The sequence below is a fragment of the Tympanuchus pallidicinctus genome, unplaced genomic scaffold (genome assembly GCF_026119805.1).
Source record: "Tympanuchus pallidicinctus isolate F22 unplaced genomic scaffold, pur_lepc_1.0 scaffold21, whole genome shotgun sequence".
In the NCBI taxonomy this organism is placed as follows: Eukaryota; Metazoa; Chordata; class Aves; order Galliformes; family Phasianidae; genus Tympanuchus; species Tympanuchus pallidicinctus.
In genome coordinates this window covers 12,307,031-12,322,953 of record NW_026294733.1, presented here as the reverse complement: position 1 = coordinate 12,322,953, position 15,923 = coordinate 12,307,031, and the positions used below count along the sequence as shown (strand labels likewise).

The 15,923-nt window shown below is 58.7% G+C and overlaps 2 protein-coding genes across 5 annotated transcripts in view; one reads left to right on the top strand and one right to left on the bottom strand.

Annotated features, from left to right (window-relative positions):
* The window catches only part of UBE2D2 (ubiquitin conjugating enzyme E2 D2), a 28,871-nt gene extending 20,488 nt beyond the window's left edge, over positions 1–8,383 (bottom strand). The window contains exons 1-2 of one of the 3 annotated variants that reach the window (XM_052684533.1): positions 8,144–8,383; positions 378–441 (exon numbers count right to left, since the gene is read on the bottom strand). In XM_052684533.1, coding sequence (XP_052540493.1) covers positions 378–441; positions 8,144–8,167 — 88 coding nt within the window. In that variant the 5' untranslated portion in view covers positions 8,168–8,383. Of the gene's footprint in view, positions 1–377; positions 442–5,154; positions 7,191–8,143 lie in introns of those variants that run through there. The other 2 variants (XM_052684534.1, XM_052684535.1) reach the window with 2 other exon arrangements.
* A 1,026-nt stretch (positions 8,384–9,409) lies between these two features.
* STING1 (stimulator of interferon response cGAMP interactor 1) lies at positions 9,410–15,145 on the top strand. 2 transcript variants are annotated; one of them, XM_052684516.1, is made up of 7 exons: positions 9,410–12,946; positions 13,145–13,389; positions 13,483–13,657; positions 13,851–13,959; positions 14,084–14,322; positions 14,638–14,785; positions 14,872–15,145. In XM_052684516.1, the coding sequence occupies exons 2-7, from the start codon at positions 13,145–13,147 to the stop codon at positions 15,048–15,050; spliced, it is 1,095 nt and encodes a 364-aa protein (XP_052540476.1). In that variant the 5' UTR covers positions 9,410–12,946; the 3' UTR covers positions 15,051–15,145. The 2 variants fall into 2 exon arrangements, with proteins under 2 accessions (XP_052540476.1, XP_052540475.1); XM_052684515.1 differs by having other exon boundaries at positions 14,599–14,785.
* Positions 15,146–15,923: the final 778 nt, after the last annotated feature.

Genomic DNA, 15,923 nt, shown 5'->3' with positions numbered 1-15,923 from the left:
TGTACCACCACCCAGCATTGGAGCAGACTGCTTTACTTCCACAGGACCACGTGAGCACACTATACATAATTTAGGTACCAAACAAGTTTTGTCAGCTGTAGGAGACTGCACACTGGTTGGGCCAGGGTTGGACTGCAGTTCAGCGCGCGCTGACTGCACGTGTTGATACCAGAATGCCAGAGCACTGGGGGAGGAAACAGAGCTCCCCATGAAATGGGCACAGATCTCAGGTGATCCACAGGGATGGCATCACAGGTACAAGTGTCAGGCTGGTGTGGGGAACAGTCTCCAGTACAAGTTCTCCTCATGGAGGAACCAGGTGCCCTGGTTTAGAAGGAAAACAGTCCACACGTGCACACTGACAGTGCCATACTTACTGTCATCACCAACAGGCCCTGCTGAACACTGTGCTGGAGGATCACGTGCCAGATCATTCAACTCCTAGGAAAACAAAAAAACAGGAACAGCTGTTTCATTTAATTTCAACACCACTCACATTATTACTGTTACAAAAGCTGCTGGTGGCACTCGGGCCATTATTAGTCCTGCTCTCTGTGGGAGCGCTGCTCATCAGCTGCACGCATCAGTGAGGTGAGAGCACAGGGATGGACCACCACCAAGCCAACACCCCAGGACACAAAGTCACTCCCAAAATCAATGCCACATATTTGGTGCACACTCAGTTACCCCTCCTGGGTTTCCTGACACTCCGCTCACACAACCCTCACGAGGTCACAGGGTCTATCAGCTCAACTTCACCTTCGCTGAGAATAAAGCTCAGAACCTGGACTGCACCCCAGATTTCTCATGCATGGAACCACAGAGCCAGAGCAGCTCCAAGCCAACGACCCACTGCCAGCCCTCCCCCTCCCTGCCCCACAGCAGCTCCCAGGCACTTTCACTCACTGCAGAACTTTGCTCACCCTGTTGTTTCATCAGGCTACAGGTGGCTGGACAACAAAACACAAGGCTCTGGTAACCAGCTCAAGTGCACAGGTACAACACCAAGCTTCTGAAGCAGCTGTAACAGCCAAGCAATCCTCTGACAAGTTCCAAAGCACAGCTGTGTGACGTGAACCAAACCACCCCAACCTCCAGCTCGGAGCTGGCCTTCGGCTGGGCTCAGGGCCCACAGCCACCCACTGCTCACACCTGCAGGCCGCTCAGGAAGCGGGCACTGAACGACACACAAATGGAATAAGACCCCAAAACCCAACCATTCGTGTCGTGCCAGGCTCAGACACTGAGCCCAGTCCCTTGTGGACTTGGGCTGAAACAGACACTGAGCGTGCAGCGCCTGCCGAGCAGCTATGGCACACCTGAAGGTGGGCAGCACCTCCACACGTCTCCATTAAACAAGAGGGAAGCCCTTCACAGTTGCAAGTAGGTTCAGAGCAGCCAATTTTAGCCCTGTGAGGATTCCCTTCTTCCTCCCTGACTGAAACATGAGCCAGCAAAGAGCTCCTTAAAGCACTCGCTCCCCATCATCACACTTTACACCACCCACTGCACACCTGTTTCAGCCCAGAACATTACATACACCAAGCTCCAACCCGAGCTGCAGAACTCTGCTTCATCTCGCAGCAGTGTGTACTGCGACAGCATTCACAGAGAGGCGGCCTCAGAAACACAGCACCCCTCAGAGCAGTGCCCTGAGCTCTGCTCCAGCCCCAGCAAGCCCAGCAGAGGCTGTGCAGCCAGCTCTGTGCCTTCCTGCTCAGCTGACAGGCACGTGTCCCTCACACAGAGGGCAGCAGCTCTCTATCTATACACACACACACAGTAAGTACCGACATAAGAACTTAAAAGTACAAATAAAAATTCAGGAGCTTACCTCACTTTTCTAAGAGCCTGTAATAACTGCGTGAAGCACAGTAACTTCCGAATGCTATTGACCCTGATCTCCTGGAGAAGGCAATTTAATGCTACAGTACTCAGAATTCTAAACACATCCATTAGCAAAAAACACCTAAGCCTCTCCTCTGTATCAGCTGCTAACCTCTTCTCCCCCTCTGTGCACACCTACAACGCAGCAAGGCCCCCCTGGGGAGGAATACCACTGCAAGAGCACACCTGTGTCATGTTAGACCACAAGCTACCACTGCCTAGGTTTCAGAGCCCAGCACACATCCCCTCCACCACAGCCGGGAAACCAAAGGTGCAGCTGGCAGAGCTGCCCCGCAGCAGCACCTCCCCAGCACCCCATGTGGCCCCGCTGCAGGCAGGGCTCACAGCAGCGACGCAGCAGAGCTCAGTCAGCAGCAGCACCCCTTCTCATCAGGGCACTATGTCCTTCTCTTCAATGTGGGGCCCCAGGCAGAAGGGATACTTCAGCTTTTGTATGTGTGCACAGTACCTCACTGCAGAGGTGACTGGGTCACACCACGGGGGTCACTGTGCAGCACTCCCTGCAGGGAGCATTTCAGGCTCTGCTTTACAAACTCACAAGTTGCAGCACCACTGACTGAAAGGCCTGTGTAAGTGATGCACAGACTCCTTACACTTAACAGAAGTTTTGAAACAACTTCTAAATTAAGCTCCTGCAACGCAAAGCCCTGCAGCTGCTGTAGGGCAGCCAAAATAACAGCAGAAAAGCTGGACCTCCACAGGACACCTCTGGAGCACGAGCTGCACATGGCACTACCCCTGCAGCCTCAACACTGCAAGGGCCAACTGCAGAACGGTGGGGTTGGGAGGGCCCTAACAGCACCCTATCCTCACCCCTGCCACGGGCTCAGTGCCCCCAACAGCTCAGGCTGCCCGGGGCCCATCCACAGCCTGGGGCACCTCAGCCCTGGGCAGCAGTGCCAGGGTTTGAAACTTCCTCCTCACACCTGAGCTAAGCTCCCCTCTCTCCTAACTGAGAGCCATCACCACACTTCCTGATACAGATGAGAGGCGCTCTGGCTCCCCAAGCACCCTGGTGGCATCTCCCAAACTCACTCTCTCCCGTGCTGAGGAATGATGGTCCTCACAAAAGGGGACGGCCCCCTCCTTCACCCCGCTGCAGCCCAGGACACAGCTGCCTTCTGGGCTGCCAGCACACAGCCAGCTCACTGCTCTCCACCCACCAGCCCTCTCCACAGGCTGCTCAGGCCATCGGCACTCAGTCTGGGATGGGGAGCAGCCCCCATCCAGGAGCAGCACCCTGCACTTGGCCCAGATCATCTTCAAGATGGTCACATGAGGCCACCTCCCCAGCCTGCCTGGTTCCCTGGGTGTCACCCACCCCCTCCCTCCAGCACGTCAGCTGCACCACACAGCTTGCTGAGCCTGCACTCGCTCTGCCATCCACACCACTGCTGCATTAACACAGCACAGGGCCTCCTAGCAGGGCACGGATACCACACTTAACATAGCTTTCTCTTCAAGCTGCCCATGTACTACCCAGACCTCTACCAGTCACTCATCAGACTTGTAGGGCCAAGTTTAAAAACAGGAATGATAGTTACATGCAGCTACACCAGACCACGCACAAACAAAGCATGGCGTCCAGAAGGTTACCTTGCCTTTTAGAAGCTGTTGGTGCAGTTCACAAGGCAGAGCACCCCAGCCTACCCAACACTTGGTTTCCAGATGTTACTGAGGGACAGAAGAAACACCATCTTAAATCTGAGCTAATTACCCAGGTGCTCATACGAAACTAACTTCTCATACACAGAAGCTTCCACTGCAGTTTGGTGTCACCTACAAAGCTGACGTTGCCACCTACCAGGCCCCAACCTGCCCTATTCTCCCTCTGTGCTCACTGACCAGGTCTTGACAGCACTGCCATCAAACCAGCACCTGGAGGAAGTTGCAGCTGGCTATCAGTTGAGTTTCTGGTGCAGAAGGCTTTGCTGGAAGAATGTAAAAGCCAACGATCAGGCAGCCTTCAGGCAAGTTCCAGCTGAGGTTTTTGGCTCCTAGGAGCCTGCCCCCAAGCGCAGCGGGACAGCAAGCTGCAGGGCTGCTCTCTCCTCCACGGCGCCAGGCCCACTGCTGAGGATCGTACCATCACTCAGGCCTACCTTAAAAGTTTTAATTACCCCTCAGCAAAAGTAAGGAACCGAAGACCCGATGCAAAGCACAGTTCAAGTACCTTGCCCAAAGAGCAAGTCGTACGAAACTACATCTGGGAAGTGGGCATTCCAGTAAAGCTACAAGTCTTGCACAAGAAACAGCCCTGCTGGTGCTCGAGTTCCCCACAGAAAGCACAGCCCCACGCGGCGCTCCAGGAAAGCGTTTCAGAAGAGATGCAGCGTGTGACACAGAGCGCCTCACTGCGCCAAGGCCAAGCCGAGCAGCGAGGAGGGGCGCAGGGTGAGCCTGCAGCCCTGCTCAGAGCCACCACCTGCCGCCCTGCCCCCACCGTGCCACAACCCAACGGCATTAGGAGCTGAACCGGGATCTCCATGACAGCGCAAGAAGTTCTCACAAACAGGAGCGCTCCAAGTTCCAGCTTCAAGCTTCACCCTGCGCACGTTCCAAGCTTTAACTCGTTTATTTGTAAACTCCAGAGGCATTCGTCACAGATGTGCGAGTTCACTTCCGCACACAACGAGCCCCACGCTGCCCATCTGCTGCGTGGCAGGGCGGCCCTGGCCAGCAGACAAGGCTGCTTTAAGGATTCTGTCCTGACTGCGGCACAACAAGCAGCACCAAGCGGCCAGCAGGGCGAGAGGACGGCAGCTGTCCTGGGGCAGCTCCTCAAACACACTCCAACGCCTCACACAGGACTCCAGTCAAAGATTACGCAAAGCCGTGGTCCCTCCTCCTCACTCCAGTTTGAGCTGCTTTCAGAAGCTCTAATTGACTCAGAGACCACATCATTAGCTTGATTGTAAGCCTTATTTTCACTTACAGCAGCAGCAACCTGACAGCAAAATAAGCTTTTAATCTGTCTTCGGCAAGAATCTTTGCCTGAAGCCCCCAAATCCCTCAGTGACAGGCAGCCTAGGACCGTGTCATAAAACTGTGATTTAACTCACCAAAAAGGAACTTGGAGCCATTCAACCACCATTTCCTGGCAGCTTTAAATAGATTATTGCCAAGCAATACATAACAGAGCCAATGACCAATAGCACTGCCTGCCAGCAACCTGCACAGGTCCACACGTGTGGAAGGGGCAGCAAGGCCCCCCAGCCTGCCCCACAGCACAGCTCCTGCACCTACCTGACACAGAAGCCAGCACACAGGGCAGGCTGTGAAGCAACACAGCTCTGGTTCCGTTTGTCAAGGCAGCGCTCACAGAAGCTCCAGCATCCAACTGTGGGTTCCAAAGGCACTTTTGGTCTACAAGACTCTGCAACTCCAAAACAGCTCCCATTCTAAGGCTGCTTCTTCCGAACAACAGAAACATTTTGATCTTCAGAAGGATTTGAATCCTTCTCCTTTCACAGAATCTGCCTTTCTGGGGCATGGAATGGCTTAGATCCACTGGCCTTCTTGACAACACTTGCACATGAAAAGGCAGCAAAAGAAAAGCCAAGCTTAATGAAACACAGAGCCTGCCAGGGTACGCGCTACAACGAGCTCTGATGTAAGCATCAGTCACCTTTCATCTTCTTTCAAAGCCTGAACAGCAAGAACACCAAGGCAGCACCTAACTTCCTCTGGGTGCAGGGACCGAGCGCTGCACAGCCCAGGCACCAGGTGGGAGCCGAGCTCAGCAGGAAGCACTGAGCTGCTCCCACGAGCTGCTGTGAGGCCAAACTACAGCACAGACAGAACAGTCCAGAGGCAGGGAGCACACGGATCGCTTGGCGCTGCTCAGTTGCCCAGTAACCTCAACACAAGGCAGCCAGCAGCCCAACAGCAGCATCACTACAGAGCTGTGCGCTTTACAGCAGAGGCCCGCAGACGAGCGCTAAGGCAGCATCCCCAGCACAACTCCTCATTCCCTTGCTCCCTCACTGCAGGGCCCACCACAGGAGAGCACAGAGGACCAAGTTCACCTTCCCCTTGCTCTCCCACTCCAAGCAGGGCCCTGCTTGCTCTGTTACAAGGGTAGGGATAAGGCTGAAGTCCTGAAACAAGCACCATCTGTTACGGTCCTTCAGCCTTGCCCCTTCCCTAGCCCTGTATGTCGTCACATGGCATTTCTTCTAAGATATTGGTGATGATCAAATCTATGAGTTATAGTAAAATGCTACTCCCACACTTCACGGCTACTTCGGCCACCATGACGGCACGCATCCCAGTTTGCCCAGAACTGAACACTTCTAAAACCTGGAGCTCCTTCCTCATGAAATCCGAGTGCCAGTGGAGAACCTTGGGAGAATTAAGAGCACTGCAGGAACACCACAAGCAGCAACTTGAGAGCAGCTCCTCCGTGTGTGATCCCCCCGGCAGCATCTGCTCTGAGAACAGCTGCAGAGCTGGCACAGCAGCTCCAGGCCTGGACAGCCCCTCAGCCCCACAGCTGGCAGCACCTCCACGCTGACAGCAAGACTTCTGGTCAGATGGCAGGCAGCTTTGGGCTCTGCCCCACTTCCAGCCCAGAGGGGCTCGGTGTGCCAGACACCGCTTCGTGCAACAGCAGCTCCAGGGCATCAGAGGTTTGTTCACTCCTGGGGTTTGCTGCTCGTTCCTGAAGTTCTCATCCCTGCGTTGTCCAAGAACTCTGCAGAAAGCCTCATGCATGGTCTGTGGTAGGGAATAAAATCCAAGCACCAGGCATAAACACCAGTGGCAAGATGCAGACACGTACACTGGTGCCATCGAGACTGATGCATCCTCCAAAAAAATGCCTGAACACCAGCTTTCCTCTCCATTGCTTCTTTGTACACAAGCCTGCTGGGGTTACTTCCACTTAATCCACACTCCACAGCCTTTTGTTCCTGTCACCAGGTGCAACAGCAGAGGCTGGAGCCACTGATCAGGACAGGGCCAACACTGCTGCAGCTCCTGCAGACAGGGCAACACAGGCAAGATGGGCATCCCACAGAGCTCAGCACAGCCCAGGTGAGAGCAGACACTGGTAGGCAGCTGAGCGAGGCACCACAGCACTCCTCCACCTGCAGCCCGACTCCAGCTAACTCTCAGAGCACCCAGACTAGCAGCTGAGCATCACATCACAGCCCTGACCAAAGCTTTTTGCTTGCAGCACCATTTCCACTGCACTGCTCAGCACTTTGCCAAGCTCTGTGCACCACTTACGCAGCCCATCCTGCCTCAGGTTCTTCACCTCCGAGGAGCAACACAAACAGCCCACCCATGAGCAACCCATGCTCACCAAGGGACGGCACGCTCCATTTCTCCTCCTGAAGCATGAATAGCAAGCAAAGCAAGCGCTGTTTCAAGGAAGGAACTCTGCTGATCTGCCGGTGGCCCCGAGGCAGGCACATCACCTCGCACTGCCAGCTGCCCTGTGCTCACAGCTCTGTCCAGGCAATCCCGACGCTGTCCCAGACCAACGCTCCCCTTCCAGCTCCGGCATCAGAGGCTTCCAGAACGACCAGGGAGCCGCAGGGGAAGCAGCCTCGATCATCTACCATGTCGCGTTGAGTATCGCCACGTTAGGTGACCGAAAGCCTCGGATCGGACCGATACTGAACTGGAACGCCGCTCCCTTACGTAACCGGTTACCGCGCGAGTTCCAGTAACTAAAATTACAGCGGAACGGCCGGCCCGCCGCTGGGTGCACACAGCGCGCCGCTCTCCTCAGCTCCGAGCGGCTCGAACCGCAGCCCAGCTCCGGCCGCGGTAAACACGCCCAAACGCGGCCCTCGTCCGGCGCCGCAGAGCGTGGCGCGCCCGGGGCGCGGCGAGGAGCCCAGCGGGCCCGCGGACGCCGTGCCCGGCCGGGCCGCCACCGGCCACAAGCCGGCCCCGGTGCGGGCCGCGGCTTCCCGGCTGAGAACCGCCCGCGCCGCGTCGGCCTCCGCAGCGCCGGGCCTCCTCCGCCCCGCTCCGCTCCCCGCCGGCGGCCCCGCGCCCCCTGGCGGCCCCCGGAGTTCCCCGGGGCCACGTCGCGGCAGCGGCGGGGAGGGGGGGGTAACGCGGGGCAGCGCCTCCCGGTGCGGCGGAAGGCCGCGAGGCCGGGCCGTCCTCCCGCGCCCTGCCCCCGGGCCTCGCCCCGCCGCCCGGCCGGCGCCCCGCGGTCCGGCTCGGTTACGGCGGCGAGCCCGGCGTCGGTGCGGGCCGCGGGGCTCGGCCTTACCTTGTGGATTCTCTTCAGCGCCATTGTGTGCGCGGTGCGAGGAGGGGCGCGGGGAGGGGGCGGCCGCGGGGAACTACTTTCCGCGGGGGAGGGGAGGAGGAGGAGTGCGGAGGTGGCGGCGCGGGGGGAGGAGAAGGGGGGGGAGGAGACGAGGGGGAGGGGAGGGGGCCCGGAAGGCGGCGGTACGGCGAGGGGCCCGGCGCGGCCTCGCGCTGCTCCGTGGGCCGGCCGCGCTGCGCTCGCTAATGCCGCGCCGCGCCGCTCGCTCCGCCGCCGCTTTATGCGCTGCGCCGCGCCGCTCTGGGATGACCCCTTCCGCGTATCGCTCCGCCGTGCCCTGCCCGCCGCCGCACCGCCGCCGCCCGGAGCGAAGCGGGAGGAGCCCGGGAGAGAACGCCGCGGGGGGAGGGCCGGAGCCGGGCCGGGGGCGCGGAGCCGGGCGGGGCGGGGGCGGGCGGGAGGCGCGGGGACTATTTGCCGTGCGGCGCGCGCACAGAACTCTCCAGAAGGGGGAGGGGGAGAGCGCGGAGGGATACGACGGTGCCGCCGCGCGTGACGCAACGATCTCGCGTGAAGCAAACGCCTCGCGTGACGCAAAACACCTCGCGAGACGTAAAGGTCTCGCGAGTAGTTGGGGCGGGAAGAAGTCTCGGCCGCGCCGCCGATGTGAGGGGCGGCGCCGCGGGAGCGCGCGGGAGTTTCGGGCAGCCTGCGCCGTGCCGAGCGCGTGGCGCGAAGACGGGCGGGGGCCCGGGCTGTGGCGCTGTGGGAGCTGGGCGGCCGTGCTGGCGGCAGGTCTCCAGCTCCTGCTCCTTTTCAGCCATCGGAGGACAGCCTGGTTCCCGGTGTGTTCGTTTACAGTGAATTACAGCGGGGTTTTTAACCTCACCCGTCCGCTTGCCTTCAGATGCTGCAGCAGGGCCGCTCCCTGCCCTTCGCATTCTCACGTGAAGGGCTCGAAGGAGAGGCGGGGCGCTGAAACCCTCAGCTCCGCGCCGCAGCTGCGTGCATCCACCCGCTGTGCTGCGCTCGTCCTGCAGCTCCGCGAGGCCCTGGGGAGGCACAGGCTGTCTCTGCTCCCGCTGGCTTTGCTGCTGCTGCCCTTTGTACGACAACTTCAGGTGTTTCCTCCAGCAGCTTTAGCTCACAGGGCGTCTCCCAGCACACAGAGCTCTTTCGCCGTGGCTGGGCAGAGACGTGCTTCAGGCAGCGGCTTCACATCCCCCTCTCATGCTGAAAACAGCCCGTGGCTCTCAGAGCGATCGCAGGAAGGGCAGCCTCCTGCTTGGCTCTTCTGCTTTACTTTGCACTGCGGCTTGGGCAGTTCTTGGGACGCCTTCAGGTCACAAATCCTGAGGACTGGGCCCTCCTTTTTCAGAGCTCTGTGGATTTTGTCACCAAATTGGAAAACTCAGTTGAGCTCACAGTGGCAACAGAAGCAGCCTGGGTTGCTGTTTGTTCCTTGTTGAGCTCTGAAAAGCCCCCTTTGAACAACAGTTCAGGTTGGATATTAGGAGGAAGTTTTTTCCCCCAGAGGGTGGTGAGGCACTGGCACAGGTTGCCCAAGGAGGCTGTGGATGCCCCATCCCTGCAGGCATTCAAGGCCAGGCTGGATGTGGCTCTGGGCAGCCTGGGCTGCTGGTTGGCGACCTGCACACAGCAGGGGGTTGGGACTGGATGAGCACTGTGCTCCTTTGCAACCCAGGGCATTCTGTGATTCTGTGATTGTAGAACTCAATCCGGATAATCAACATCTGTGAAAGTAACAGTTTAAAAACACTTTCGTTTTCATTTTTCTGCCAGGGACGTTTTTCTATTTCCTACCACATGGATGTGAGCTTCTCTAAGGAATGTAGAAAATTCATTTTCATAGTTGTTATTGCAGAATCACAAAATGGTTTGAGTTGATGGACCTCTAAAGGCCATCCGGTCCAACTCCCCTGCAATGAACAGGGCTGGGGTGCAGCTGGATGGCAGCTGGACATGGGGCAGCACTGACCCCCACCGCACCCCCCATGTCACTGATTCGTGCACAGGAGACGTGGCTGCACAGGGCCAGGTGAGCTGAGAGGCTCTCAAACAGCCCCACGCTGCCACGTGCCCCACCTCGATTTCCCTTTGCCACACCACAGCTCAAACCCAGAACTGACACAGCTTTGAAGCCTGATGGAAGTGAGTTCTGCAGTGATTTGCTCTCGGTCTCAGTTAAATGTGCTTAAAAACACAGAGTTGAGAACCCCAATGGATGTGTGAGGAAATTCCAAGGAGGCTGTGAGCAGCATGCGGCCAGCAAGGCGTTAGGGCAACAGGAGCACAAAAAAAAACTGTCCAGGAGATGGAGGTTTTTCTTCATGCATCAAAGCAATGCTGGGGGCTTCGTTTGCTCTTCTATTGGTTTTGCTTTTAAGCCATGGGTTTTTCTACAAGAAGAAAAAGGCTTTGGGGGAATTGCAGCGCACGACGATCCAAACAAACGCACTGTCCACTAGGCAGACACAGAAATTGTTGCTGTTTTGTTGATGTGGTTTCCATTTCTGGCAATTGCTACCCCATCCTCCCATGGTTGCTTTGTTTGTTCTTTCACAAGCTTGTTCTGGTTTTGGTGCAAACCAAACTAAAGCTCATTTTCATGGCACGGCGGATGTGTGCCCCAGGACCGACTCCTGCCCAGTGTCTCCTCCACGAACCTCCCTCAGATGCAAGTCCTGGCCAAGAAGGCAGCAGTTGTTTCCTGTAAGTGGGTGGGAGAGGAGGAACAAGGAAAGAACACGGCCACACCCCCATGTAATTACAGCTGCGCAATGGGAGAAGGAAGCCAGGCGTGCACAAGGTGGCACCTGGAGGACGGTGGCCAGCGGTCAATGGCTGCATGTGTGGATGGAGATCAGGGACAAGCGGTAGCCCTCCGGGGTCCGTGCTGGGACTGACGCTCTTTAACATCTTCATCAGTGACACTGAGAGTGGGATTGAGTGCCCTGTCCGTGCAGGCAGCCAAGGTCTGGCTGGATGGGCTGTGAGCACTGCTGGGCTGCGAGTGTCCCTGTGCTCTGCAGGGGATGGACTGCACGGCCTTCGGGGGTCCCTTCCAACACGGTTCTGTGATTCTATGATTCTCTGACCTGTTACAAATGAGAAGTGGCTGGAAGGCGTGTGCACCTGCAGCATCACGCTGCTGTGATCTCACTGCACTCGGGCCCATGCTGTGCCCACTGCCCACACGGCGGGACGTGAGGAAATATGCGGATACCTGCTTCCCTGTGCCAGGAGCTGGGTGAGAGGCAGCTCACGGCAGGAGGGCAAAGGCTCCTGGGACCTGGGGGCATTGCAGGTGTCCCGACACAAGAGCGGGAACACCTCAAAGAGCAGCAGACTGGAACAGCCCCAAAAGCAGAAGGGCTCCTCCACTTGACACGTGCACAAGAACCCACTGCCATGGGCACTGCAGGTGCTGGCAGCTTAAAGGACATCAAAAGAAGGCTGATAAATCACAGATTTATCTATTATCAAAGGGAGAAAATCTCTCAGGGAAGAAGCTCTGGTGTCACAAAAGAGTTGAGAACCCCAATGGATGTGTGAGGAAATTCCAAGGAGAGGGCAGGAGCTCCAGAGCATCCAATGTGTGCAGAGAGGAGGCAGGCACAGGGCAGAGCCTGGAAGCAAAAGCGAGATGGGCATAGAATCATAGAATCATAGAATCACAAGGTTGGAAACGACCTATAAGATCATCCAGTCCGACCGTGTCCTCATCACCATTGCCACCACCAGCACTAAACCACATCACACAGCACGTCATCCAGGCGCCTCTTGAACACTACCAGGGACGGCAACTCCACCACCTCCCTGGGCAGCCATTGCAGTGCCTGACCACTCTGAGAGAAGAAGTTCTTCCTTATGTCCAACCTAAACCTCCTCTGATACAACTTGCAGCCATTGCCCCGTGTCCTGCTCGTTGCCTGGGAGAAGAGGCCAAATCCCTCTTCACCACAACCTCCCTTCAGGAAGTTGTACAATGCAATGAGGTCTCCCCCGAGCCTCCTCCAGAAGAAACAGGGCAGAATAGAGTGGGGGGATTGAAAAAGCAGGAGAGTGGCACAGCCATGGGCAGGAGCTGGGAGTGGGGAACGGGCCCGTGGTACAGGGGTAAAAGCAGGCACCTGCCTGTTTTGGCCAGCCTTGGCACTAGGGAGGCGCACGGCCCTCTGCCTGCATCAGGAGCCCGGGCTGTGGCAGCGCCCAGGTGGGTAAGCAAGGTGGGCAGGAGCTCCAGCCGTACCCTTGGTGCCCATGAGCAGAGCCCCAGGCTGCCCTGGGGCTGTGCTGGGAATGCTGTGTCAGCCTCACTGGAGGAATCCATTGCTGCTGAAGTTCTGCTTACTTTGGAAACCCACTCGAAGCGAAAACAAGCTTGCTTTCATTTCCTTCCTCATTCTATCCTTTGCGAGTTGGCAGGGATGCTGGGGTTTTCCAGAGCCATAAACTCCTGCATGTTGTAACCTGCAGCATTCCCCCTAGCTGCCCAGGGCCCAAAGCCACAGACACCCCCCAGGTGCCCAGCATGGGAGGCTCCACGCCTTCCCTTGCCACTTACAGCTGCCAGAGCAGCTTTCATTTTCGTTTTGTTTTCCATTAGGTTTGCAGCAGCCGTGCAGCTCTGCCCTCTCCGTGCGGCAGGAGCGGGTGCCGGCCCTGCATAGCGGTCGCATCCAGAGGAAGCGGAGGCTGTGGCTGTGCGTGCTTGAGCGCTGCTACGCCCGCTGCCCTCGGCGCAGACATCGCGGTGCCGAACATCACGGCCGCACCTCGGTGAGTGCCCACGGGTGCGGAGCAGGGTGGCGTTAGCAGCAGGGGCGGCAGAGCGGTCGGCGAGGCGCCGGTTTGGGCTGTGCTTGCGAGCTTTGGAGTGCTGACTGAGCTCTGGGCGTGCACGTCCCCGCTCCGCCGCGCTGATGTGGATCTCGGGGGTCCCGGCGGCTGCCCCCCACCCCCCCTTCCTGCTCGCAGATGCCCCAGGATCCGTCGACAAGGAGCAGCCCTGCTGCCCTGCTCGTCCCCGAGCCCCGCGCGGGGCGGGCACAGCATGCGGCATGCGTGCTGCTGGCTGTGTGCTTCGTGGTGCTGCTCCTGACTGGGGAGCCCCTGATGTCCATCACCCACCGTGCCTGCACCCAGCTGGCGGCCATGCAGCTCGGGGTGCTGCTCAAGGGCTGCTGCTGCCTGGCAGAGGAGATTTTCCACCTGCACTCCAGGTGAGCACCACTGGGGGATCCGCTCCCTGTCTCTGGCTCCCACCTGGCCCCTCCAGCCCAGGCGTCAGCCCCTCTTGTCCCTCGCCCATCCAGGCACCACGGCAGCCTCTGGCAGATGCTGTGTGCCTGCTTTCCTCCACGCTGGCACCTGGCCCTGCTCCTTGTCAGCGGCTCAGCCTACCTGGACCCTCAAGAGGACGACGGGCACAGCCCCCGCCTCACCCTCGCCTGCCTGTGCCAGCTGCTGGTCCTCACCCTCGGGCTGCAGGTAAGGGGATGCTCAGCAGTGGTGTTCAGCCACCTGGCTCCGTATGTGCAGAGTGCTGCTGGGAAGGGGCTGGGCACACCCTGCCCTGCCCTCCCATCTGCACGGCCACCACCGCTCTGGGTGCTGGCACAGCCATCGCCCTTTGTCCCCTCTGAGCCCCGCCGCTGGTTTTTTCCTCCTTTTCCCTCTGCAGAAGCTCTCAGCGGTGGAGGTGTCAGAGCTGACTGAGAGCTCCAAGAAGAACGTTGCTCACGGCCTCGCCTGGTCCTACTACGTCGGCTACCTGAAAATAGTTCTGCCACGTATGGAGCTGTTCCCCTGCACTGTCACGGCTATGGATGGAAATGGCTCCCACAGCCCTGCCACTTCCACAGTGAGGAGCAGACCCCAGTGCCGCTCTCCCCTCAAACCTCGCTCTTCCTCCAGGCCTGAAGGAGTGCATGGAAGAGATCAGCAGGGCCAACCCCATGCTGCAGGCACACCGCGACGCCTGGAAGCTCCACATCCTGGTCCCACTGAACTGTGACATCTGGGATGACCTGGAGAAAGCTGACAGCAACATCCAATACCTGGCAGACCTTCCTGAGACCACCCTGACCCGGGCAGGCATCAAAAGAAGAGTCTACAGACAGAGCCTGTATGTGATCAGGGATAAGGACGACAAGGTATGCTGGGGCAGCCCTGCATCCCCAGGTGGGTGAGGCGTCCCCAGGTGCAGGCTGGGGATGGAGGCAAGGCAGAGCTGCCCCGCTCAACCCATAGAACCACAGAACGGTTGGGTTGGAAGGGCCCTACGGCCCCCCAGCCCGCCCCTGCCGGCTGCCCCTCGCCAACTCAGGCTGCCCGGGGCTCCTCGCGGCACGGGGCACCTCCAGGGATGGGCGCTGGGCGCAGCACCAAGCCCTCAGCGGCGCTGCCCTCCCCACGCCGTCTCCCCGCAGCCCAGGCCCTGCGTGCTGGAGTTTGCGTCCCCGCTGCAGACGCTGTTCGCCATGGCGCAGGATGAGTGCGCAGCCTTCGGGAGGGAGCAGCGGCTGGAGCAGGCGCGGCTGTTCTACAGGACGCTGCGGGACATCCTGAGCAGCTCCAGGGAGTGCGCGGGGACGTACCGCCTCATCGCCTATGAAGGTGAGCACGGCCGCTCTGCCGAGATCCCCGCCCAGAGCCCCGCCTCTGCACGGACACGAGCGCGGCTTTGCCTTTCCTCTTTCCAGAACCGGCAGAGGCCGAGAGCCACTTCTTGTCCGGGCTGATCCTCCGGCACCTGCAGCAGCAGCAGCGCGAGGAGTACGTGGTGCACGAGGAGCAACCCCTGGGCACCGGCTCGGTGGAGCTCAGCCTGCAGGTCAGCTCCTCTGACCTGCCCCAGCCTCTGCGCAGTGACCGCCCCTGAGCCCGGCGCTCCCTGGCACCCGGGAGCCTGCAGCCCCGTGGCCGTTCGCGTTGTGCATTTCTCGTGTACGCACAAGAATGTGTGGTGTGTGCTAATCGGGTTTTGCCTTGTGTCATATTGAGAGAGTTGAGGATGTTCAGCGTGGAGAAGGCGCAGGGGAGACCTCACTGCAGCCTTCCAGGAGCGGTGGGAGCATGTGAACAGGAGTGATGACTTTTTACATGGGCAGACAGTGACAGGAATATGGGGAACACTTTTAAACTAAAAGAGGGGATTTAGGTTAGAAATCCTTCAGATTCAGAAATCCTCTGCTGCTCAGAGCTGTGGTGCCCCATCTCTGGAGGCGTCCCGTGCTGTGGATGGGCCCTGGGCAGCCTGAGCTGGGGGGCAGGCGACCCATGGCAGAGTGGGGCTGGGGGGCTGTGAGGTCTCTTTCAACCCAATTGTTCTGTGATTCTATGGTTCCATGACCTAATGATCACAGTCCTCAAAGGACCCTTCCAACCCAAACCCAACCCACTTTACGGTTCTATGATCTTGAAAGACCCTCCTGACCCTACATCCTGTGATCATGGAAGTGTTTTCCTTTTGGGGGTAAGTTCATGATCCCAAATCTTGGGCTCATTGGCAGTGCCCCAGTCCCGGCCACACGTGTGTGTGTGCCAGGTCCCTGAGCTGACCCATCCCAGCAGTAATTACGCACACAGATATCCTCATCAGGCCTGGGCACCTCTACCCTCGGGCATCCTACAGCATGAGGAACCTCCCTGCATCTGCTCCATGCAGTCACTTTATGCTGGCAGCCTTCTGCAGCACCCAGTGTTTCTCCAGCCTCAGGTGATGTGCCAGGCCCCTGGCTGTGCGCTCTGCCTC

Excerpts from the sequence above, each read along its gene's own strand:
- STING1 (XM_052684515.1), top strand. The coding sequence starts at position 13,145 with ATGCCCCAGGATCCGTCGACAAGGAGCAGCCCTGCTGCCCTGCTCGTC. Across the intron at positions 13,390-13,482 it reads ATTTTCCACCTGCACTCCAG|GCACCACGGCAGCCTCTGGC; the intron begins GTGAGCACCACT and ends TCGCCCATCCAG. Across the intron at positions 14,323-14,598 it reads TCAGGGATAAGGACGACAAG|CCCAGGCCCTGCGTGCTGGA; the intron begins GTATGCTGGGGC and ends GTCTCCCCGCAG.